This window comes from Neolamprologus multifasciatus, chromosome 18 (assembly GCF_963576455.1).
Source record: "Neolamprologus multifasciatus chromosome 18, fNeoMul1.2, whole genome shotgun sequence".
Taxonomy (NCBI): Eukaryota; Metazoa; Chordata; class Actinopteri; order Cichliformes; family Cichlidae; genus Neolamprologus; species Neolamprologus multifasciatus.
Window position 1 is genome coordinate 8,609,313 of NC_140456.1, and position 26,207 is coordinate 8,635,519.

At 41.1% G+C, this 26,207-nt stretch overlaps 1 protein-coding gene across 2 annotated transcripts in view; it reads right to left on the reverse strand.

Moving 5' to 3' along the window:
• LOC146497288 (zinc finger E-box-binding homeobox 1-like) overlaps window positions 1–26,207 on the reverse strand; it is a 77,700-nt gene that overhangs the window by 20,581 nt on the left and 30,912 nt on the right. For both annotated transcript variants that reach the window (XM_085139893.1, XM_085139894.1), the window contains exon 2: window positions 6,296–6,481. In XM_085139893.1, the coding sequence (XP_084996019.1) occupies window positions 6,296–6,481 (186 nt within the window). The remainder of the gene's footprint in view (window positions 1–6,295; window positions 6,482–26,207) is intronic.

Here is a 26,207-nt window from a genome sequence, read left to right on the forward strand (position 1 = left end):
CCTGTTAAAGTCTGACATAGGGAACGTGGCGTTGTTGCCTGCCCACAGTTGCTATGCATCTGCAAGCCACTTAGCAACCCACCACCATCGCAACTCTTCTTTTTATGCTGTATCTGACATGGTTAATGTCTGTTGTAACTACTGTCATATCCTCTGTACTGTGCGGGTCTTGCTGATCTCTCCTTGCCTCATGCTGTCCTCGTATGCATGTGGAAGGAACAGATTCATACTTCAAAATATAATTAAGAAAGAAAATTCTTCCTTTACTCCAGCAGTCCTGACTGAAAGGTGTGACACATCAGCAGGAAGAACAGGAAAACACTGAGATCCTGACTGTCTATTTAGCTTAAGCTAAATGTTGACACTGACAAATCTAAGCCTACGTTCACACTGCAGGTCTTAATGCTCAATTCCGATTTTTTGATCAAATCCGATTTGTTGTCTGCTTGTTCACACTACAAATAAAATGTGACAGCAAACGCGTTCTAGTGTGAACGCTCAAAGCGGCCCGCATGCGCAAAAGCAGACGCGCCCTGTTTAGACCCAGAGCAAACAGTATTGTTTGACTGATGGCCTTAATATAAAGAATTGTTTCAGACTTTACATTTCCCAATTTTGCTTTAAGTTATAAAGTTATTTTGTTATTTACAAATGGCCTAATAATGATCCTTATTGCTGTTTTAGAGAAGAGCGGTGCTTCAAAGGATAGTTGGAAATTTCTGTCAGAATCTGCAGATTATACAGTACAAATAAAATGTTCACGTTTCTCCAACGTTGTCTTCCCAACAGTTTCACTGGATGGCCAGGAAGCGTTCGCGATGTCTTCTCCAGCACTGATAATTGGCGTCTGTCTTGTGTCAGTGACATAAAAGACGGATTTAATGCGACATGACCGTTCAAACAGCAGTCGCTTTCTAAAACATCAGATATGTATCGGATTCAGTACCACATACGAAAGTGATATTTGAAAATATCAGATTTGTGGTGTTCAAACTGTCATACCATGATCGGCTATGGGTCCCATAGGGTCAAAAAAGTCAGATTTGATGCGCTTTCGCCTGCAGTGTGAACGTAGCCTAATATGTGAACATCACTTATGTTTTGAGCCACCTTGAAACATGTTATTAGTATTTTAGCACTCTGCAGCATATCTGTTAACAACTCTTTCCCCTCCAGTGGGCGGGGCTTTCACTTACACTACGTCTAGTGTTTATCTAATTTATAGACACACAGTGATGACATGGAAGGATATTAAAAAAAATGCTCTTTTTTTACATTTTAATGTACATTTTGTCACCAGAAAAAAATTCAAGATGTTTCTGGCATGTCACCCATCAGTGAGCACTTATTGTTTGGAGAACAGATAAGCAGTCAGACACCAGTCAGAGGAGAAAGATGACAAGGAATGATGATGAAGCTTGTCTCTGTGTTTTATCAAAGAGGGATAGAGAGGGAGAAATTCGATTCAGAGGGAGGAGAGAGTGGATGTGTTGGTGGATGTGTGTGTGTGTCATAGTTAGATTAGCCTTTGGGATGTGGTGTCATACAGGCCAACCTACAAGTGCGAGACAGAAAGAGCAGAACATCTGGCTGTGGCGGGCGAACAGGCGTTCCCCGAGGCTCGGAGGAGGATGAACTAATCCGATCAAAGAGAGAGATGAGATGTACAGACAAACAATCTTATACAACTGGGCTCTATCAGCAATATGGCTGTCTTTCTACATGTCACACTGCAAGATGGTGCTAATAAAATCTTGGGAGTACAACCTCAATATCTGAACATATCAGATTGTGTGATGGATACCTAGTGGCTCTGTGATTTAAAAAGGAAGGACAAATGCATGCAGATCTGCAACACAGGCTCTCATGCTGATTGGTTAGCTTGTACATGTGGGTTGTATACCATCAGAAACAATGGTACCATAAAAATCCACTTATGTCCGTAAAAGTAAAATGCAACCAAATGTATCTCTCCAAGGCTAATTACGAAACCGCAAGGTGTAACATTTAAGGTCTCTGTATGCAGTTACAGGTGCATATTTGCACCATTTCTATTTGATTTCAAGGTGCAGTCCAAGGAGGCAGTCTGTTTTCAAGCAAAAAATACACGAATCTGCTCAGATTTCAAGATTTGATCGCTTAAGCTAAATAAAGCATTAAATACACACTGACAGAATTTATTTTGCATCTGTCAAAATGAGATGGCACAAAGGTTAGTAAGTAAGGATCTTCTTTGTTAGTACTACTAGAAAATAGTTGAAAATGTGCCAGTACATTTCCAACATGAATAAAAATTCATCCATACAGTAAATAGGCAATATATAACATAAACGCACACCCAATTTTTGTACTGTCAAAACCTTCTTCAACACAGCTCCTTGTTTGTGCTGCTGCTATTCTTGTAGGAATTGCAGAGGATGTGTGGCTTGTAACAATCAGCAACACTGGCAACACTTGGTCCCGGTGAGCCTGTGCTCCATAAAACACTTTTTTAGAGCTCAGTTGCTCCTTTGACCGGTATTCTATGAACAAAGCTCAACATAACCAGATTTTCTTTCCCTTTGCTGGATTAAAAAAACCAACTGAAACCCCAGTTGGACATAATGGGTATGACGGTGGTGGTTTTTAACGTCCTTTTCTAAACCGGACTTTCTGCTTCAGGCTCTGTGCGTGCTCACATAAAACGGGGCATTTCACAGGTCATATGATCCTTCTGCAAAAAAATATCCCCGAGTGCCACCAACTCCAATCAGAGACATTATCAGATCTATAAAGAAAATAAAAAACAGAAACAGAAAAACCCAACACAGTACCAAACAACACAAGAGAATAATGCTGCAGGAAATTTTAATCTTGTGATTGAATGCACAGAGCAGTAAAGTTTATATTTTATATATAGTTGCTTGTTGCTTTGAACTTCTGTTAGTTAATTACATTAAGATACATACAAACACACATCACACTCCAGTCCAGTCGCTTTTCTTTCCAAGCTCCCTAGATTATTTTGGACAGTTAACCTGAAATTCTCACAACTCACTAGATGGGCCGTTAGACCTAAAAACCCTTGTAGGTTTTTTTTTTTTTTTAGGTATTTTCCACATTTTAGATGCTAAAGCAAAGAAAAGTTAATGTGCAAAGCTTGAAATACAGCAGACTTTCTTCAAGAAATGACTGATTAAACATCTGAATACTCATCCCTAATATTATTACCACAATGGTTGGCTGCATGCCAAATATCCTTGGGCAAGATACTAACCCCATGTTTGTCTACTGGTGGTGGTCAGAAGGCCCGGTGGCGCCAGTGTCCGGCAGCCTTGCCTCTGTCAGTGCGCCCCAGGGCGGCTGTGGCTACAATGTAGCTTGCCATTGCCAGTGTGTGAATGTGTGTGTGAATGGGTGAATGACTGAATGTAGTGTAAAGCGCTTTGGGGTGCTTAAGGACTGAGTAAAGCGCTATACAAATGCAGGCCATTTACCATTTACCATTTACAATTGATCTACTTGCAATCAACACCATTTATCAGCGTAGCAAAACATTCTGAAAATCTCCGACTGGGTTAGAGTTTCCCTTAGAGTCTCACTTCACATAGCCGTCACTTTAATCTCAGCTGAAATCACATGTGAGCATCTACTGTGTTTACACTACGCGGCATGCCGTGTGTAAAGCAGCATATGGAAATGGATACCACTTATCTGTATTATACGTAACAAGTTAATAAGTGATAATGTTAAAACGCAAAGGGTCAATCTTTGTTTGAGGTTAAAATTGTTTTCAAAAAAGCAAAAGCTTACAGAAAAATGTAGGAATAAGATGTTGCTTTAAGTATTACTGGCACTGACAAAAATGTTCAAGCACAGAAGATGCAGCATAAACTGCATGTAAAGAACCGCCCTTAGGCAGAGCATTGTATTATTAAAAGGAATCTTTGCCAGTTCGGGAGTAGATGGGATTTATTAAAGTTTGCTGGATGTGAGAACTGGAGATTATAGAGAGAAACTTCTGCAAGACTGCCGGCTAGATTAAGGATTAATGAGGGCGTTACAGAAACATGTCTATTCCTCAGACGAGCTTACTTCCCCTCCTTATTTATATATCTCTTTCCTCATTTGCATCCTCCTTCTCGCTGCTATAAATTCTTGGTTTCTGGTTACTCTTTACTACTCTTTACTTCTCGTCTAATCTGAAAAAGGCACGCCACACTGAGCTGTGATCGTGTTCAGCTGACTCATGCCTCCAGATTTTACTCCCACCAGCACCGCATGCAGGTTGCTTAGTTCCCGTGTTCATGTGTGTGCCCCCTTCAGATCACTTAATTCAATAAAAGCACTACGTATGTGCTTAAGTTAGTACAGTTCTTCTCTGCAATGATCCACAACAAAGTCAGTGAACATAACGCTACTGCTGCTCTGATTTGGATTTACTTGCTAACAGTTGGGAGGGTAATCTCCCCACCTGCGCTAATATACAGTATCTCCTGAAACACAGAAGCCAACACTTGATTACATAAATATGAGTACTGAGCGGACCCGTTGCTGTATTAATGCACCTTTTAAGCTTCACTTACAACAGCAATAAGGACAAATTACACATGCCAGCCCTAAGGACATTTTTGTGAAAAATACTGCCTGTTACCCTCCAGTGTGATAATTGACTTCAAGGCATTTGGGGTCAAGATTTGTTGATTCAATTCTGCAGAAAGGCCGCATGACAGGGAATTATACTGAAACCACCATGAACTACTCTTACCGAGATACAGCTGAGTAAACGTCTAACGTATTTCCCGTGAGGTGCTACACATCTGTGTGGAAACAGCTTGTATAAGACCGTGGGTGTAGCGAGCATCTCCTGGATGAGATGCTAAGAAAGCGCAAGCATGCCCAGGAAACTGTCCCAGATTAAAACATAATAAGATCAGTCTTAAAGGCCAAGTCTTAAGATATATAAATATAAACAGAGAAATTATGAGAGAAAAAAATGCCAATCAGAGAGTGAACTGAAATAAAATGCAGTGACCAATGAAATAAAAGGTTTTTTAATGTATTATCTAAATTATCTAATCAGAGGTTTTTGAAGATGGCTGCTAAGTGGCAAGATCGGCTCCTAGAAACACTTTGGAGCTGGTACCTGTGTTTAATCTCACCTACATACTAATAGTTTGTTTACTCTAGTCCGAATCAGTTTATAACTTTTTTCCAGCTTTTCCCCATCATTTGGCTTCTAAAACCCAAATAAACTCTAAGCAAACAAAAATGCGTCACTACAAACCACGTGAGAATGTTCAGTGCTCACTGGCCAGATGTGTCTGGGGTCAGAGCAACAAAAGTAAACAGAAATAAGGTGGAGAACTTATATTAATTTTAGATCTATTTTAGCCCGTACAGATATATAATACCCTTCTGCATCCCAAAAAACAAAGCATACAAAGCTACAGGAAGTTTTTTACCTTAAACTTGCGACGTACATGTGGTAGCTGGTTCAGATCACATTCACATTATTAAAGAACCGCTACACCTACATCCTCCAAAAGGTCTCGATGCAGTTGTTTTGGTCCGCACCCGAGTTTGATTCAAACAAACTAAACACTGCAGGTGTGAAAACACCCTGAAAAGTAGGGGTGGGGGAAAAATCGATACTGTGTAGTATCGTGATATTTTGTTTGCTAATAATGTATCGATACAGGGACAGCAGAAATCGATATTTTGTTACAAACAATTTCTTCATGGACTGGAACATGCTGTGACTTCAGAGCATGTTGATCCTTTTTCTGAGCAAGAATCCTGACATTCCTTCACTGTCCAAATGTGTTTAACTTTTTTTTGGCGGCAATAAACATGACAGTTTACTTATTTTAAGACATGTTTTATTTTAATTAAGTTTAAAACTTTTTTATTTAATGTAAAATTATATTTTGTTTTAATTTACTTTCAAATTCTTCAGTTGCTGAATGGGCTGCACAGTTTTCACAAATTGCATAGTTCAGAATAGCTATAATTGTACCAGATGGTTGCATTCAGTTAAGTTGGACTAGACTGTAATACAAACCGTTCAGTTTGTCAACAATAAAACTGAAATGAGAGAAAGACTGAGTGTGAGACTTTGATATTAGATAAAATGAATATTGATAAAGTTTACCTTTATGTACAGAATCTGAATATCGCAAAATATTTAAAAAAAATTGCAATAATATCGTATCGTGCGTTAAGTATTGTGATAAAATCGTATCGTGAGTTGTATGGTGATTCCCACCTATACTGAAAAGCACCTGTTACTGTGCTAAATGTGCTCGTGCCTCACCTCCATTCCAGGACCCGTTGTGGGGTAATACTGTTACGGTGGCGTCATGGTCATGGCTGTCCAGCGATGTGGTTCCATCAGCATCTGTAACCTCAGGCTCCTGCAGGCTGTCCTCCTCCACAATGTGTAGCTTGTCCTCATCATCGGAGTCTGAGCTGGCCTCCAAGCCATTGTTGAAGTTTGTCACTGCAAGGAAAAAAAAGATTTAGTGTTTTGAAATGATCTAACCACTTGATAACCACATAAACAACTTGTTCTCAACCCCAGCACTGAAAAGCCAGCACCCTGTTGCTGTAATCAGTGTTTGATTCACATGTGGTGAACAGAATAAAGGCAATTAACTTCAGTGTGATTAGCATCTGAGCTGCATGGGGGAAAAGCCTCTATGTGCCCCCTTAATGTCTCCCATTCATACATTTCACATCATAAAAGAAACTTCTTGAATTCAACTTATGCTTCTAGTTTGTGTGTAACAAAACAGAAAGTTGAAATGTATGTGTTGCAAAAATACATAACAGGCCATGCTGACATTAAATCATCTACTTCATTTTTACTGCAAGCACCTGTGATCCTGTATATACATAATGCTGGGCTTACACTGCGATTTTTGGCCCATTTTGAGCCGATTTTTGAGTCGTGCGACCGTTTTTGGCCTTCATCGTGCGTTGTGCATCGTGTAGTATACGTGGGGTAACGAGAAGCGATTACCACCTCACGACCAGCTCCCGATCATCAATCCGTCGTGAGGCTGTCAGTGCAGCTTCTCACTGCGCACGCGCAAACACAAATGTCAGCGAAAGAGACGGAGCAGCACGGCAGTGCAGCGTGTGATCCGGACACAAGCGATGGAGGCAACTATGGCAAGCTCATCCGAGCCTTTTCCATGTGGTCTCACAAAATTATCACAACCACAACAACCGTGAAAATAGTTGGATCTACACAGCTGCCTGATCAATGTTTTTCATGAGAGATTTAGCAAAGTTGATGGCGGTGGTGTGAAAGACAGAGAGGGAGAGCGAGCGACAGAATTTCTGTTATAACCTTCATTTTATGGACGCACAGTGTGAGCACTCAGGTCGCATCAGAGCATCGGGCCGTATAGTGTGAGACCCTGCATCGTGACCTACGAACTTCTAACCCCTGCGAGTCAATCGAGCAGTTTGAGCAGAAGCTGGCTAACGCGACTGAAAAAATCGCAGTGTATGCCCAGCTTAACCCTGCTATCCAGCAGGAAACGCATCACTCCCTGATATGAAACCCTGACTCTGCCTCTGAAGAATATGCTGTATTTTCTTGTCTGTTCACTCTTTTGTTTTTAGCATTTATTGAATTAGACACAAGGGAGGGACTCGCATGCAGGAAACGGTCTGAGGCAAAATCAAACCCTGGCCCCTGCAGCCTCTCCGCCTCCGTGTATGTGGGTCACCTGCTCAACCAGGTAAGCTATAGCAGCACCTGACTCTTGTTTTTCCAGGAAAGCACTGACTGTAATATTTTGACCTTCAAGTTAAGCCTGTAAAATCTGTGAAACGCATTCATAAGTGAAATGACTGTGTGTGTGTGAGTGTGTGTGTGTATATGTGGACGGGTATTAACATCTTTGTGGGGACCAAAAATTGGAAGTTTACTATATTCGTGGGGACCAACAGGCCTCGTGAGGACCAAAATCCCGGTCCCCACAAGTTTGAAGGCATTTTTGAGACTCAAAATGTGGTTTTAGTGTCAGAGTTACAATTAGGTTATGGTTAGGTTTAGGGTTAGGCATTCATTTTTGATGATTAGGGTTAGGGTAAGCAGCTAGGGAAAGCATTATGTCAATGAAATGTCCCCACACTGCTAACATAAAACACAATAAAATGTCAATGCCCACTGAATACAGAAAGAAATCCATTATTTTGAACATGTTTGTATTAAATGTGACAAAACAAATGTATTTTATTTGAGCCACAAATGTTGGTTTTAGTGCCTTCTCTCTGTGAACACTGCAAAAACCTTTTTAATAGACTATATTATCATATCTTAATCTTTAAATCCTGAAATCTGATCCTCAAAATCGTTGCTGCCCTAAAACCTGCATCAACAAAAATAAACCATCGACTTTATGCACGTGCAATTTTCATCTCCAAATACGAGGAGACGATATTAAAAAAGGACAAATGGCAGCCGAGGGTAAAAATAATCACTTGTTTACCAGCCTCTGAAAGCAAATCTATTTCACACTGCGCTGCAGTCGGTGAGTTTGTCTGTAGGATACGACTTCTTAATGGAAGCTCGGTGTGAAAAACGGACCAACTGGACCGATCTGAATGAACTTAAGAGCGAGAAGTGTGCGGGGGGGATTTAACACAAAGCTGTAGATGCTCGAGACACGGATGCATACAAGTAAGTGATGATGAGCGAAATATGCTGCAGTGGCTTTTTAACTGTCAGCATGAAAACACAAACGAGCGTGAGCGAGCACACGAGAGTGTGTATATAAGTGAATAAAGCTGCGTGTAAGTGTGTGCGCTCCACAGGGAAGATGTACGTCTCTGCAGAGGTGCTGAAGACGCCTAATGAGGAGAAGAGCTCGGGCTGTTTGTTCACAGGTGACAGGTGCACACACACACACACATAAAAAATGCACGCACGTCTTCAACCACAAGACAAGCTCTACATGTATAGTTCAGGTTGTGCCGTTACCTCATACCTCTTTGCATGCAAACACTGCACATCAGATCACACACACCTACTGAAACCCACCTACATTTAGCCTATGACACCTACTGAGCTCACACGCTTTATTTAAACACACATAGACTCCAACACCACCCTTCAAGAAGTGAGGTGGTGCTTTCTGGAGACAATTCAGTCACTGCTCCAGGCAGACGAGCAGAGCTGTGAATGCAAAGCCCTGTCTGTGTGTTTATGGTGTGAGGTCGATGCCTGTCTGGATCGATGTAAGAGGCTGGAGAGTCATAAAAAACATTTGCTGGAGCTTCAGTTTATGATGTAACACCAACCAAATGATGGAAATACGAGTACTCAAAACATTTTAAAGGTTGGTGTTAGAAATCCTTGAATGTGTTTATGTTAAAAAGCAATACAGGAATAATTTTCATATGGCATCATGTATCTGTGATGAGCAGAGTAACAACAAAAATGAATAAATATCTCATCTGTACACTGTGATGAAGCTGGTGACCTCAACTATATCTGTAATTATTTAAATCCTCGGGTTAGTCTCCCAAACACTTAATAAAAGATTTAAAGACATATCTATCTGACCAATAGTCTAAAACCCAAACAGACTCAGTAAAACCTACAAACACCCATGTTTGGACTCAACATGCAAGCTGGAGCTTTGTATGTATACACGGATTTGTATCATTGTTCAAAAAAGAGAAAAACCAAATGATCCAGTGATCCGCTATGAGCAAACACTCCAACAGCAGGGAGAAAAAAAGCTCCTTTTAAACTAGGCTCAGGGAGGGCAGCCATCTGTCGCGACCGGTTGTTCTGTGGGAAATGGTTTCTGGATTCCAACCAATTCACCGGACAATTATATCCACGCTCTTTGGTTCTGTCCACCAGTTCAGAAGTTTTGGCGCGAGATATGTGAAGACTTATCAAAGTGTCTGAAATGTAACATTCCAACTTCCCCCTTAGTGTGTTTGTTGGGCAGCTTAGATAATGTCACTTCAGAAAAGAATATAGCCCATATGGTTTTCACTGCTCTATGCATAGCCAAGAAAACAGTCCTCATGAACTGGAAAAATAAAAACAATCTTAATTCTAACCAATATAGAAATTATCTATTAGATTACATTAGTCTTGATACAGCCTCTGCCACCACATCAGATCAATCGCTCTGGGCTCCTCTGATCAGCTCCATCACCTAGTGGGGGTGGGGGGTCATATTTTGGTCTCGCCTTCACTGTTGTGATTGGTGTGGGGGTAGGGTCAGGCTTGGGGCGTCGGGGGGTTCCCCGGGAGCATCTTCCTTGGGGGGCTCAACCCGGGGTAGCGGTCATGGCCAATTAGGGGCTCTGTTGGCTCTTAGGTGACGGCTTCCTCGTGGCTACGTGCAGCGGGGCTAGGGGAGGGTCTGTGCTGACGGACGGGGGTTACTGACCTGGTAGCCTGGCTGCCCCTGGGTGGGTCCGGGACGGGCGTGAGGTTCTGGGGGCGCTCCGGCTCTGGCCTGGGGCCCTGGCCGGGCCTCGGGGGCCTGGGTCCTGGTTGGTGTGTTGCCGGGGTTGTGGGCCGGTGGGTATATGGGGGCCCGCCACTGGCGCAGGGTGCCGCCGGTGCGCCGAGCCAGCTGGGGGGCTCTTCAACTGGTGGGGGGGGGGTTGTCACATCTTGCAGGGGCTTTCCTCTCTCAGGAACTCTCTCTGCAAGAGGGGGAGATACAGGAGAGGTGGAGGAAGATCTCAGCCTGGGCGTCTATTGTCTTATGTAGTCTGGAAGATGAGTGGATGATGGGGTGGGTGCAGTTTTCTCTGTTGTGGGGTTGAGTGGACTGCCCCGGGCTCTGTGGGGCCGGGCGGCGCCGCTGCGCTGGGCCCCGGTTCGGATGGGCCTGGGCCCCCCTTCCCTGGTGGGTCGCGGAGTATGGGGGTGCCTACTGGGGTCAGCGGGGGAGCTGGCCCCAGGGAGGGGTCACTTGCTCCTCCCTTCCTTCCCTCCCCATCTCCAGCTGCCTCCCTCTTCCCGCTCCACCACAACCACCCACACATGCAGGGCCTTGGAGTGGGGGTGTGTCACCAGGGTGCAGAGGAGGTAACCCCCCCCCCTCTGTCCCCTTCTGGCTGCCTCTGCCTCAATTTTATCCCGCAACTTAGACATTCACATTACTCACATTCTCATTACACATAAATATAGGATCTTGGGGGTGGGCACGCTACACGGAATCCCAATTACCATCAGGGTGTACACCTCACCCCCGGCGTCGTTGCCCACCTCTCAATTTTAAATACACGTAGACATTGAGGGCTAGCAGGAGGGACTATGCGCTTACCTGCTGCTCTCTGGCAGGTAGCTCCATGCCCTCCTGGGTTTTAAACGCACCTTAGAACACACATACATCAACACTACAATGAGCGGGTGGAGGGAGGTTAGGAGTCTTCTCTCACCCTCGTTCTCTGCTTTCTGCTGGAGCAGGGGGGCTAGGAGGAGGAGTTGGCCGTCCGACTGGGGTCCGGAGTGTGGGGCCTCCCTGCTGCTGCGGAGTCGGGGCGGTCTGCTTCTCCCCACTGCAGGGAAAAGGGTAACACAACCTGGGTCTGGGTGCAGTTCCCCCCTCCAGGGGCAAGGGTACCTAGACCCGGTTCGTAGAGTACGCTTGGGGAGTGTGATTGTGTGTACAGCGTCTCTTTATGTCTGTCTCCACGTTGGTTGAGTGTGGAGTAAGTGCATATGAGAGCATGAGGGTGGGAATGGATGTTTGTATCTGTGTGTGCCTGTATGTCTGTGTCTGTATGTCAGGTTGGGTATCAGATGCCACCTCTCTGAGGACAGCTCAGGCCCTCCAAGGTTTGGAGGCCTATCTCCCCCCACCACTTCCCCTGCCGGGGGCGGACTCCCTCAGACGTCGGTGCGTTGGTGGTTCTTTGTGTCCGGGGGTGGGCGTCCGGGTACACACCGGCTCACTCCTTGGCGGCTGCTTATCGGGGCCTGGAGCCTGGGGCTCGCTTGGGCCACTTCGGAGGTGGGGTGCCCCCGGCCTCTCGGCCTGGGGCTCGGTCACTCAGGCACAGCTGGCTGCCGGCGGAGCTCACGGGCACGTCACTGCAGCCCCCCCTGGCTTCTGCTCCGTGGCTGCTGGGTGACCCCTCATCTGGGACTCTCCTCAGCTCTTTCTGGGACAGTGGCGCGGCTGCCCCTCTGTTGGTCTTCCTTGGTCTCTTGTGTTCTGGGGGCCTCTGGATGTCTGGGGTTTTGATCTCCTCCATACCTGCTTCATGCCCTGGAGGACGGGGCAGTGGCCCCCCACACCCTCTAGCAGATCATTACATGAGGGAACCTTTTAAGAAAACAAGCGCGTCCATGCTCACAGGTGTACACACGGGTGATCACACACACAAACTACACCCTTTTTGGCTCCTACCTCAATGCACACTGTGCTGTCGATCTTACGTGCTGCACAATAATGTTTAATATTTAGTATTTACTGTCATATTCCCATATATCATTGTGATGTGGTTTATTGTATTACTCTCGTTTTCTTCTGCTTGTTTTCTTTTTTCTTTCTCAACAGGTGATCCAGGTGATCGATATATGTATTTTTTTTTTTTTTTTTTTTTTCTCTGCTTATTCTGTTGGTTTTTGTTTTTTGCCCTTCTCCCCCGTCCCTCTTCTCAACTGTTTTTCTTCCCCTCTTTCTTTCTCCCTTTTCTTTCCCCCAGTCAAGTCTGTCCCGTATTCAGCAAGTGAAAATAAAATAAAGAATAAAAGGTGAATCAAATGGACCATTACGGCAAAGCTGGGATGGTCAATTTGGTAAAGAAAATCCGTTGGGCATCTTTCTTCGCCTTTAGACAATAATTCTGATGGCAAAAGAACCAAACGGGACAGGCAAAAAAAGAAAAAAAAAAAAAAAAAAAAAAAAAAAAAAAAAAGGAAATGGTTTCTGGATAGTGAAAGCATCAAAGTGTGAAAGTGATCACTGTTAAAATTCATTGAAGCTGTTTATAAATAAACTGCAGTGCCCATTTCCTGTGTTCGATTTATCACTGAGGGTTTTTTAGTGTTTGGGTGGTCATTATTGTGTAGCTATAGCAGTGTTGGGTAAGTTACTTTATAAAAGTAATTAATTACTAATTACTAATTACTTCGTCAATATTGTATTTAAAATACTTATCTAACTACTGTGTCAGAAAAGTAACTTAATTACTAGTCATTTAACTAAATACTTCTTAAAATCCCTATAAACCTTGAGTGGGCAAACAATAGAAATTAAACTCTTTAAATAATAAATAACTTTTTTTTAAAGACGGAGACTTTACAGTACGCAGCGGTAGCATCTCTTCCACAATGTAGCCTGCAATCATTTTTTAAGCTCACCTTCAGACGCTTTCTTTGCTGCTGAAGTAAAATCGGTATTTGCCTGCTTAGCAGGAGTTGCCGCGGTGTTATCCGTGGATGAACAAGGATCACTCAGACGTGTTCGTCTATGCTCTCGTGTTCAGTAGATAGTTTTTTCTCCCCAGGACATAGCTTACATATTACTGTAATATTCTTGTCTGCTTGTTTCAGAAAAGCCACTCGCTTCAGCCGAGTCCGACATCTTCCGCTTTAGAATACGACTATGCAGCAAACTGGCGCGAAATGATGCACACCTGCACTACAGCTACGTTAAAGCGGCAGAGTTTACTTTTACGTTTAGAAGACAAATTATTGAAATGAAATAATGATATTCAGCTAGTTTCATTATTTTACAATGTAACGCAAGTACATTGTAAGTAACTGTAATTACAATACCTAAAAATGAACAGTAATTAGTTACTCTACTTTTTCAGTGGAAAAGTAATTTAATTACAGTAACGCGTTAATTAGTAATGCATTACACCCAACACTGAGCTATAGTCCCACTTACTCACCAAGAGCTCATCATGAGTATATTACTTGTAGCACTTCACTTCCCATTCACAGTACTCAAGTCTCTCAACAGTATATAAAACATGGACGTCGACCAATGGTTGAGGACTTGTGACAAGACGGTGGGGTGAAAAATGAAGTAAAAGACCAAAGAAATAAGCTTCATGGATATACCTCATACTGGATATGAGGGTATATTATTTGTGAGATAATGCAAGTAAAATGTTCCAAAAGGTACCAACAGCACAAATACAGTTTTAATGCTGTTAAGGTGGACATTTTAACATAGGAGTCTATCGGGACTGACTGAACCAGCCTCTAGTGGCCACTCAAGACACTGCAGTTATTAGCATGTCAATGCAGGTCTAGCTCTTTGGTCCTAAAAGATATTTTTTATCGGTCGTCCAAGTTAAACAGACAAAACTGTTACCAAATTTAAAATTATTGATTAAAAAAAATGTCGGTTTAGCTACTTGCTGTCTTGCCGCTCAGTCTTATAAAAATAATGCTTTCTTTCCTGACCTCAAACTCAGCGACTTTAAACACATTGTTGTCATTTAATCTAATCTTAGCATCAAAATATGATTAGTCTTATACAGTGTGACCAAAAACCTTAATGGTATTTTAGGTGAACCACTGTGGTTTGGCTAGATGCAGATTAATAATGTGTTTAAGTACCACACCGCAGGCATTCAGCGTAAACACACCACCGTAGGCAGCAAGTTCCTACATAAAAAGTCAACAAACTGTGTCTCTCTTCATTTAAACCAAAAGTCACATTATTAACCAGGCAGGCTTGTGACAGTTCCGATAATAGAAAGCTCTTCTTCTTTCCTACACACCAGAGGCTGCCTGTTGCAAAATGGTTAGGAATTCTTAACAGAACTGGCTGGAGGGAAGCGCGAGCAGCTGAGCCCCTGATAAAACTGCTTAAGCATCACATACATAAATTCTTTTTCCTGGATTTTAGTCAGCGCGTTGAATTTAACAGAATTAATCTTGGGAGCACCATGGTGAAGGTGACAAATCATGTGCATTAGCAGATGAAAATGTAGTTTCTTAAACTGCATTCCTAAATCTAACTCTGTACTTTGTTTCTGGTGTCTAGTTAGCACGCTAACTCAGTGATGAGCGATGCTAGGTCACAGTAAGGTTAAACCCCCACGCAGGGCTCCTTCTATGGCTCCATCGTGGCTATGTGTGCACCTCTGGGAGAATGTAATTCATTATTACTGCCAGAAGGGGAGCACTTGTGCTTGTTTAATGGTGACTGTTTCACAATCACCATTAAACAACAGAAATAGAAAACGGATGCAAATGAATGTAAATGAGATCCAGTGCACACTCTGTCAGATAAAGCGACACTGTCACAAGTCTGCAACACTCTCACAGTCAAGTGAGAGCGGTTTGAGGTGGGAGGGGATCAAATAAAATACAGCTGACAGAAAAGTCGAGTAGTTCTCAGTGCACATCCCTGATATGGAGAGGAGTGATCTTGTCGACGTTCATTTAATTGCACTGATAAAAATTTAAAAAAGAAAAAGAAAAACACCCTCTCTGTCAGGTACCGTCTCGAAGTGCTGCCGTAACAGACATGTCTCATTTCATGTAATTAAGGTACACTTTAATACACTTTTCCCTGTTTGCCCAAATAATTTTTGGGTATTTACCAAGACGAAATAAGAACACAACACACTTTAAAGGAGGTACAACTCTGCACTGAGAAAGCTGAACTCAGCACCTTAAATCTGCATGATGTGTGTGGTTAAATATGATTAGTTTAAGGATTTGTGATGTGAGACGTTTACATCCTTATGCAATGTTGAAAGGCAGACCTGCCTTTCGCTGTGGTCCAACAATTGCTCTGAAGACACCTTAATGAAAACCTATAACCAAACAGCAGCTGAGCGGAGCACGCCCTGAATACAAATGATCCTGAGAGTCATAATTCTTGCAGGCCCTGTTCCTCCTCTGCTGTATTTTACATAGTTTTGTTACAAAGTCAACAGACAGGGGGCAGCACTGAGCAGAGCAGGACAGACAAAAACATAATAGGTAAGCCAGAGAGGGTTATTGTGTAGGAGAAAGAGAGAGACACAGAGACCTGTCCACATCATCATGACAATGCGTCAAGTGAACTGTTAATCCCCCATCTGGAGCTCTGTGAAGAGGAGAGGCCGGCTAAGAGAGGAAGAGAAAAGTCTAGACAAAAGCATTCCTCCCTTCCTGCCATCCATCTCTCTGATTAAATCTGTTTCATAACAGGCTCCTTCATTACTACTCCAAACTAATGTTTTTTTCTGATTTTGTTTTCTGCCACTTTGAGTTTAAAAACTAGCACAAAAATACATGATTTTTTTCCTGCTTTCTTTCTGTTCATGAATGAAATCATTTTTCTTTATGAAATGCAATGGACTCTTTGCAGAAGGCCACATAATCAAAATATCAACTTCATGTACCATATGATTCAGCTTAGCTTAACATCAGTGAATTAATAAATAGGTAATAATAATGTGGAGAGCAAGTGCAAGGTTTTCATCCTTTCTCACCTTATTCAAGCACATTTTCTAAGCTTACACGTTGTTGTAAGATATATATGAAACAGGTTAAGAGTCATATATTGATATTATGGCCTATATTCAATAACAGATAGGACTGCGTGCCACCACTGAATAAAAAGACCAGCTTTAATTTCAATAGCACTCTGCTGGCACAGTGAGGTACACACAAAGATGTGGAAACAACATGTCACAGGTTGGAATTTATAATATCTTGGAATTTATGTTTGCAGTTTTAAATTATTTATCCATGAGATATTCTCACTGAAATATAAAAAACATATTTGAAATAAGAATTGAACAAAAAAGGCTGCAGATGGTTAAAAACAATAAATAATAGACTTTAAGAACAAACAGCTGCTCTAAGAAATCACTACTATAAATACACAGTTTCCCTCACTGTCACCTCTGCAGCTACTGCCCTTTATACAAAGCCTTCTATTTATCGTTCAGCAACTGAAAAAATAGTAAATGAAAAATTTCTCCCAACATTTGCTTTACGGAAAACATACGCAAAGCAAAAAACATCAACAGTTCACTGAGTGATCAGCAACTGATTTCCTCAGTTTTAGCATCAGGCAGCCAAACCCACATCAAGACACGTGACCATGGAGAGGAAATCATGTTTGCCTGACACACCACAACATAACCCGAAGTGGACCACATGGTCTGGTATCTGGGTTAAAGGTCAGCTGCTGTGCAGGGACAGAAGGGGGAGGGAGAGCAAAAGCTAGAAATAGACTACTATCAGTCTGCATATGTGATTTATCAGTACTATGCTATTTATCAGTACTATATAAGTATGTGCATGTATGTGAGGTTGTACTAACTAAGTTACGTAGTTTAACAAGTCCTCTAATTAAATGATCCTTCCTGAAATAACTCTTGTAAGGACTTCTGATATGATAAATAGGGTCATTTCCACTGTAAATGTACAATCATGCCTGACTCATGTCTGAAGCTATTCTTCAGTTTCAGTTTCACTCAATTTATTTTCGTTTTCACTCGCTGTTTGGCTGGTATAAGTTTGATTACTAAGTTAGGATTAGGGAAAATTTACTCGAGTTCTACTGCAGGTGAAAATCCCTCCTTATGCTGTTAAACAACTATGAGAAATTCCCATTTTCTAGGTTACTAAAGTCTAAAGGTGATAACATCAGAGCTCATTGTACTTGCACGTATTCACACAGCCACTAGCTGTCAATTAACGCTAAAACTAAATTAGAGGTTGTAATAAAAGCTTGCTCAATTGACCTGTGAGGTCATTTTTCTAGGAGAAGGCTACTGTTACATATTACAATTCATTCTGAGGGGACATGAATGTCTGTAAAAAACTTTGATCAGTTTCACTAAAACCACACACATCAACCTCATGATAATACTAGAGAAAAATCCATACGATCGTTTGTACAGAGGTTACCAGACACCATATCTTTATTGGTTTAAACGGTCACTACAGCCCACAAAATCGCAGACCCCAAAACATTTGAGTCTGGAACAGTCATAAACCGACTGACCCACTGCGTCTTTAGATCTTCCCTTAGCTAAACAAATGAATCAACGTGTCTTGGCATATATTTAAGTTGAATACTACTATATTACTCATTATTGTCAACACATGACTAAAGACTAAAGACTCCAGCTGAGCAAGTACTACTGGGGATGAATGAAAAAAAAAATCACTTTTTAAAAAAGTCCCAACTAAAGAAAGATGTGTGAGCAAAACATCACACTGTGACAAAACCGCAGCTAGTTTGCTTGGTGGGTGTGTGTGTGTGCATGTGTGTGTGTGTATTGAACCAGTGCAGCTGTGCAGCTTGGGATCTTTGCCAAACCTCTAACAGACAATTACCCCACTGTGTGTGTGTGCGTGTGTGTGCGTGTGTGTGTGTGTGTGTGTGTGTGTGTGAGAGAGAGAGAGACAGCCAAAGAGGAGTGTACATCACTAAAGCTGCCTGTCTGCTACTAGATGTGACCAGACTTTAACATGGTGAGCAGCTGCAGAGAGAGGCAGCCCACTTAAAGGTGCAGTCACACATTTTCTTTCCTTTGTAGTCGACAACTATGGTAGTTTATGTGAGAGACAATCTATATTTAAACTCTAACTGAGGATGACATAGAAGATACCTATATAAAATTATTTTTTCCAATAAATGCTCAGGGTTCATAATTTATAACATTCAGTGGCGTGTGTTGGAAAGCTGCAACATGCAGCTGGCCTGCCTAGATCCTAGCATGCACACCTATCTTGTCATCTCTGTTATTTTATCTCCACAGCAATGCGAGTCATTCATAATGAGAAGCTCAACAGTATCATCCAGCTCACCACAACAAAAAGGAAACACGCCTTGGTGCACTATTCAGGTGTTGCTGTTGATAAATCACTTACTGAATTAAGTTCTTAAGGCAGCAACAAATTAGCAAATGCAAATATGAAAATCAGGCACCCCCCCCCCCCAAAAAAAAAAAAAAAAAAGACAGCCCACAAATCGTGATGGACCCGACTGTAATCTGATAGCTGATTATTTTTGTCCAATCATCCGACCACTGCTATAAAAGATTAGACCGCTTAACAGATGCACGTAGCTATCGTGAAATCATCCACTGCTTTCTGAAATCCTGTTCTGAAGCCTCGAGATGAGCGATTCTGCAGCCGCCATCTTGGTTGCAAAAGAACGAATATGACAATAAGGGGCAGGTCTGACATTCAAGAGTTGCTAGCCAATGAAAGTACCACAGAGTCAAACGGCCAAGACTTACAAAACAAACTTACTTTTTTATTCAGTAGAATTCAAAACAAGTATTTGAGCTCAGCAGAAAAGTGTTCACAGAGGTGAAGCCACAAAGCTGTTTTCCCACAGACTTCTATAGGACTCCAAGTACTACTTTGTTTCTACAAATCCTGGTTTTTGAACAGCAAGTTTGCTCAGAGTACAGGTTTCTGGCATGGTTACACTTAACTTCCAAGATGCACAAAGAGGAACATAAAATCTAAACAGACTGAAGCTCCAGCAACACTTGTAGCATAAGGAACAACTTTTATTGCTTGACCAAGCAGTAAAAGTTGCTGCTGGTAGAATAAACCAAGCTAAGATTTGGGCTAACTGACAATATTTCACTTTAATATGCAACAATTTCTAGCCATAACATTTAAGCAATGAAATCTGCAGCAAAGGAAAGACTGAATAGAAGAAAATATAAGGTACCATTTCTATAAATCCCATCAACTCTTGCTGAAAAGAGGTTGTTATTTTCCTGACTTTGTTTACTGAAAAGAATGAACATGAAGTGCTTTGTCTGGTTTTCAGCATGCTGCATGCCTATAAGGGCTTTCCAGGCTACAAAGTGGTTATAGCAAAGTCAAAACAGTCATCACTTTATGACTGGAAGTAGTTAACTATGTAGCACTGAGTCATGTTCCTGAAGTCTCTGTTAAAGACGGGCATCATGAGGTAAGACTGTGGCTGCGTCATCGACACAGACAGATGGAGGTGAGGCGCGGTCGCGTATTTCCCTGGCACACAACGGCGAGTTTCCATGCCCACCTTGCTTTAACACAGCTGACAACCTCTGGACAAGCATGCGCTGTACAACTCTAAACACAGCAGCTCCACACACATACTCAGGAAAGCCCCTCTGGCTCCAGCCAGCAATGTAAGTCACAAGCCAGGGACTCTCCCACCCTCCTCCCCCCAAAAGAGATAGAGCATCTGCCACTTGTATGTTCGTATATGTGTGTTTATTACTGTGACAGAGAGAGGGAGGCAACCTTTAAGGGCTTGGGTGTGATTAATAACCATTCAGTGAATCTCTATAAGTCACTGAGGGCTAACCTGCATTGAGAACTGTACATGAGAACGTCTATGTAGAGTAATCAGGACTGTCCAGCTGCTTCCTGCACTGCCCAGGTGCTCAATCAGACATTTTTCTCTTTCTTTGACAAGTTGGCTCCTCAGTAAGCACGAAGTAAAGAAAAGCTGCACGACCTCTGTATTCTGCACAAGGCCTACAGCTTACACAGAGAGAACAGCCTGGGACTTTAAATGGGATACAGGCTGAGCTCATATTTAGAAGGCTTGACTAGTTTTGGTAAACGGCTACTTTTCTGACACTGTGTCCTAAATCTAATTTCACATTGAACCAAATAAGTCATGTGCACTACCTTCCTTTAACATATCCGTAAAATGACATCTGCATGATTCTGAATTCTCAATTTACCACTTACTATTGTAGAAACTATTACCTGTGCTTTCAGTCTTTATGATAAGCTAAAGTAAGGATGGCTGGGCTCTGTATAGCATGGCATCTTCTAACCCAGTGGTTCTCAAACTTTTTTCTAGCATTCTCCATTTCAGAAGCCAAAAAAGTTCACAGTGTGACTCAATCTCAAGTGGGTTGTACCAGTAAAACTATTGCGTAACCTACAAGAAAAAGACTTCTACATGTTCCATAAAATACAAGTAAATTAAAAAATATTTACATATCTTCAGAGAACAAAACAGATGATCACCAGCCTCACCTTAATTGAAAATTAAATCAGTCATTGCAAAAACTTTTACTGAAGATCACATCAGCCTATCCTCTCTTATTTTGGTGTGGTATGGCAGATTATTGGTTATGTCTTTGTTAAGATTCATGTTCTACGAACACTCTCCATTCTTGATCATATATCATGAACTTGCAACACAATTATGGTTTATGGTGACATATGTCCAAAATAATACCCTCTTTCTCTGCACAATCCACAAACCATCCAGTAAAGCTGAGTGAACAACTTAGAGGGTTGTTTCTGGCCTGTGTAGGGACGTGCGACACCCCAACTTAAAAGTATATGTTAGAAAATGCTAGCATCTTCTCAGGACCCTAATGCTAAGTCCTTACAATATAACAGAGAAAAAAACCTATGATTCAGGTTGAGCGTGCTGTTGGCAAAAGCTGTAGTTAACGTCATACAAAGTGCAGTAAATGGAAAACAGCTAAATCAAATCAATATTTGATGTGACCTTCCTTCACCTTGGAAATAGCACTAGCTCTCTCTAGTACACTGTTTTCAAGATATCTGACCAGTAGAGAAAGAAATGTGTCTGCAACAGTAAAAATCTGGTTTGTAACATATATAATCAAAACTTCAAAATTAATTTCAGTATTTAATGATGGACACAATAGCTCGCCACAGACCAAACAACTTAATGAATGCATAAAAAAGGAAAGTACCAGTTTTTTTTATCTATTATTTACCATTACAGTCTTAGCAGGTTACTGAAAATGTTCAGAGAGTGAGGGAGTGAGAGTTGACTACCTGATCTACCTCTTCTTGTCTTTCTGAGTGAGAGAATCATCACGAATCTAGGTTAGTCCCACTGAGATCAAGGATCCTCTTTACAAGGTAGACCTTTTAGCACAGCTCCATGAGTGTGAAGTGTGAGCGATTGATTTTAAAAGTTTCATTGCACTCTGGAGGCAAAGGAAAATCTATGAGAAATTCACATTTCAGTGTCACAGCAGAGGTCTAAAGCACGTAGAAATGTTTTGGTTGCGTGGCTATGAGATTCTGTTTGAGAACGTTTGAGGAAATCAGGATGCGTAAGGAGATTTAATCCATGAAGAAACCTTGGTATGGGATGTTAGTCCTTTTAACTGTTCAATTAGTACAATATGAAAAAAATTGACCAATGAAAAAACGTAAGATGCATAGTCTGTCCTTATTACTGGTAAAAATAGCAGTCAATGGTCAACCATTACTTTGTGTCCAACCAAAGTTTCTCATTATCACTGTGATCCATTAAGCTCCTGACAAAACTGATTATATGTACCTGAGTATACAGGTCCTAGCCCATAATTCATGTGGAAATGAAAAGTGTAATACATCATATCCAATAACAGAAAACTCGCAGTGCTGTTATCAGTCAACTGCACCATGTTCTAACAGCAAACTAGAGGACGGAGCTTAAAATCCAATGTCATATCGGAAAAAGCCTTTTAAAAAAAAGTCAAGTACTCGACCAAAATCAAATTCTAACATTCACATTAATCATACAAGAGGTACAAACTCACAAGAGAGATAAAATCCCAAATAACAAGTTTAGCCATAACAAATGATTCATAACTCTAATCATAACCACGTTACCGTTTTTCAGAGTGCATTTTGAATATTTGGCATTTAGAAAACTTGCACACTCTTCATAAAGAAGACACATACCGACTTTGAGTGACTCTTATACTTTAATCTCGTAATCTTCCGAGATGATGTTGGGTGGCTTATGTGGTACAAACCATGGGTGATGTCATTTCCCCTGAAGCTACCATTTATTGTAAAGTATATCTCACTAGTGACTGACGGAAGCAACACATGATCGTAATTTAAATAAAGCATTGGAGGACTTTAGTAGTTAAGAAACGTATTAATACATTTGTTTAAAATTGTTTAATATTGTTGTGCTTGAACACAGTTCCATATTTGGGGTGGTGAGCAGTGAGATAAATTAAACTGGTGCCTCAGTTTTTGATTAGTCCTCACACCAAGAAGGCCCTGGGGTTTTTTGATTTTTTTTCTGGGAGCTCCCCTTTATCACTTTATCACTCTTTATCGAAAAATATGGTAATTTAATAAGAGCTATCTTGGCCTCAGAAGAAAACAAAGGCTAACAGGATAATGATAAAGGATATTCTAAATCTCAAAAGTTTCACTTACTGGTTAAAATAAATAAACAAATAAAAATAGTCTTTCAGTCCACTGTGTGCATTTATCTGACAAATATATATGTAAAGGAATATTAAAATTTAGATATAAACAAATGTGGCTAATTAAATTGGCCCAGGCAGATTCAGACCGTGTGATTATAAGTGTAAAATTCAAACATGGACAACTGGAACATCGGGCACAAGTAAATCTTTTTGGGTCATCATCTGTGTCTACTGTTACATTTAAGTATTCAGACAATGAAATTATTTTTGTAAGTTTGCCGCTGATTTCAAATCCACTGTGGTAGCGTGCAAACAATCAAGTTGTGAATGAAGTGCAGATGTTTAGCTTTAATTTAACAGGTTTAACAAAAGTACATTAACTGTTTAGGAATCACAGGCACAACTATATATCTAACTATACCTAACTAACTTGGGGTGTGCACACAGAAAGCAGTTACCAAGGACAAGTAGTATTAGTTGTTATACTTTTTTTTGTCCAGTGCATGCCAGCTATAAGAGTGATTAATATATGTCTTTATCTTTTTAGTGCCACCTGGTGCAATACACTACTACTGCCAGGAGGTGTTGGTAATGTACCTAGAAGCTGTTTGTCAGACACAGCAAACACAGCAGAAGAACAAAACATGCTAACATATGTAAACCCAGTAGAAACCAAAAATTATATTGCTATTGTGCTATTATTTAAGTAAATAACAAACTAAATCCACTGGGCTGGACTTCTCTGAGAAGTCAGAAATTAATGAAACCACTAAAGTTAATTTTTCTGTTCTGCCTTTTTTTGCTTTTTTGTTCCGCCTCACTAAATTAGAAAATTCATTGACAACAACAATAATTATATTTTAGCATAACAAATATAATTATGATTAAAAAGATTGTGCTTACTGTTGGATTTTGGTAATTACCAATATTTTTAATTTAGGGTAGCTGTGGAATAAATCACTGGGCGGTATACGTGCATTACATATACACACCAACACAACCGTACATAAATAATACAAATAAATGATACAAATAAAATGAAATGATGACAAATGTGAATGATCAAATCGTGAATTTTAATATGCATCAGGCTAATGAGCTGCCCAGTGGTACATGCTGAATTTCTGCAGTGTATGTGTGTAATGAGTCATGCTCCACAGGGGGTGGCAGTGCACCGGGGCATTACGTAACATTCTCAGCTCAGATCTCAGTGCTGCTATAGCTGCCTGGAAAAACCAGCAGTTTGACTGCACCTCTGCTCTACATCATAATCTGTCTAATCAAGTACAGTTCATCGGTGAGTCATATCAACACTAATGGGTGATGAGGTATGCACCGAAGCTGCTCTGGAGGAAGATTTTTAGATAAAAGTCTTCCAGTCTCATCAGTCTCCCTAAAGTGAGGCTTCAAGTCGAGAATGTCATTTGAGCAATCTGTTTCTGAGTGTCACTGTTAGGTCAGATTAGCTTAAAAAAAAATGAAATCAACAAGTAAAAAAAAAAAAAAAAGCAGTAAACAAGCACTCTGTTTATAGAAGGCCAGAGTCAACAACAGCAAGTCATCTTCTTGTTTTACAAAGAATGCTTTGAAATGTGGAACCGGCAAACCTAATGACGCAACTCAGATGGAAACCGCCTGAGAACTAGTGTTGCTATTTAAAGGACATTTCACAAACCGCAAAAAGGCAATAACTATGATGTGCATACAGCGTAAAAAGCATATTCGGAATGTTTCTTTAATACAAATTTCCATTTTTTTTCGAATAAAACTGTCTATTTAAAAACACTTAATAAAGTGTTCCATGTCATAACATTAGCTCTTTGTCCAATCAAATCCACCTCAAAACTGACAGCTGTGCACCATCAATGTCATCAAACATATTGAAAATGTATTTTTTGCAATCTGCAATTAACCCTCCAAAACTCTATTTGTTATACTGGCGTTATTATGCCACAGTGTTCAGCTGAGTCACATTCTCCAAACAATACCAACAGCCCCAAGCTGAGCCGAAACATATTAAGCAACAGTTAGATGATCATAAGACTGCACTGCAAAAAAGGCAGAAGACCCGAGAAGAGACAGAGTTTCTACACTAGACTGGGAAACACTTTTAAAGATCAGTCCCATGGACCAAAGGACTCATACATCAAGTAAACATAAATACAGTTTATATCAACACAATAAAACGTGGCCTATGTGCTTGTTGACTCTTCTTTTATTGTGTATGTTTTGGGCAAATATCTTCATTCAATAGCCTTCCACTGATGCATGCAAATAATAAACAAAATAATTATTTAAAAAGTATACCAACCTATGTAAATAGGTTAAATAAATTACTGTAAATGACCTGAAGCAGAAGCTTTAGCATCTCTTTAATGTTTCTAAATAAGGAAGCTCATAAGTATTATTTCTGTTTAAAATGAAAATGATTATTTTAATGTATTTTTTTGACATTTGAGAACACTTTGAGAACTTTGGGAGTCTGGGATTGTAGTAAAATAGCCGCTGAAGATAGACAACAGTTGAATTAATGGTGCAGGAAAGCACAAAGAGCCTGTTCCTCACCGTCAAGTCAAACTCTCTTCTCGTGTGAATGTGTCACATAGAGAGGTGAAACAATACGCTTAATAACTGAAGGTTTTCAACTGAAAGGTCTTTTCTGATGCCAGACTGAAGGCGTTTCTCCACATGTGACCCGGCCTTCTGACCTCTGATCCTACAGGGGGGGATGCGAGACAAAAGAAACTGTGCTTTTGTAAGTGCAGCTTCACAGTGAAAGCAAAGCTGGATTTGGAGATTTGCCCCAAGTCCCACTGAGCCTGTAAGTCGGTAAAAAGTGATCCACAGCCTAGATGCGTGCCTGACATTCACCTGCCATACTAGCTTACCGCTGCCTGCCTAACAAACTCAGAGTCCAGACTGTTTGACGGGTGTACATTCAGCAGGATTTAACTCACCCTGACAACAACTGGGTCACATGCTAACATGACGCGATTGGGAATTCACTCCAATACATGCATTTAAATATACAGTATAAACACAGCTTTGACCTACATATCACACATACACTCCAACCAACTCACACTTTT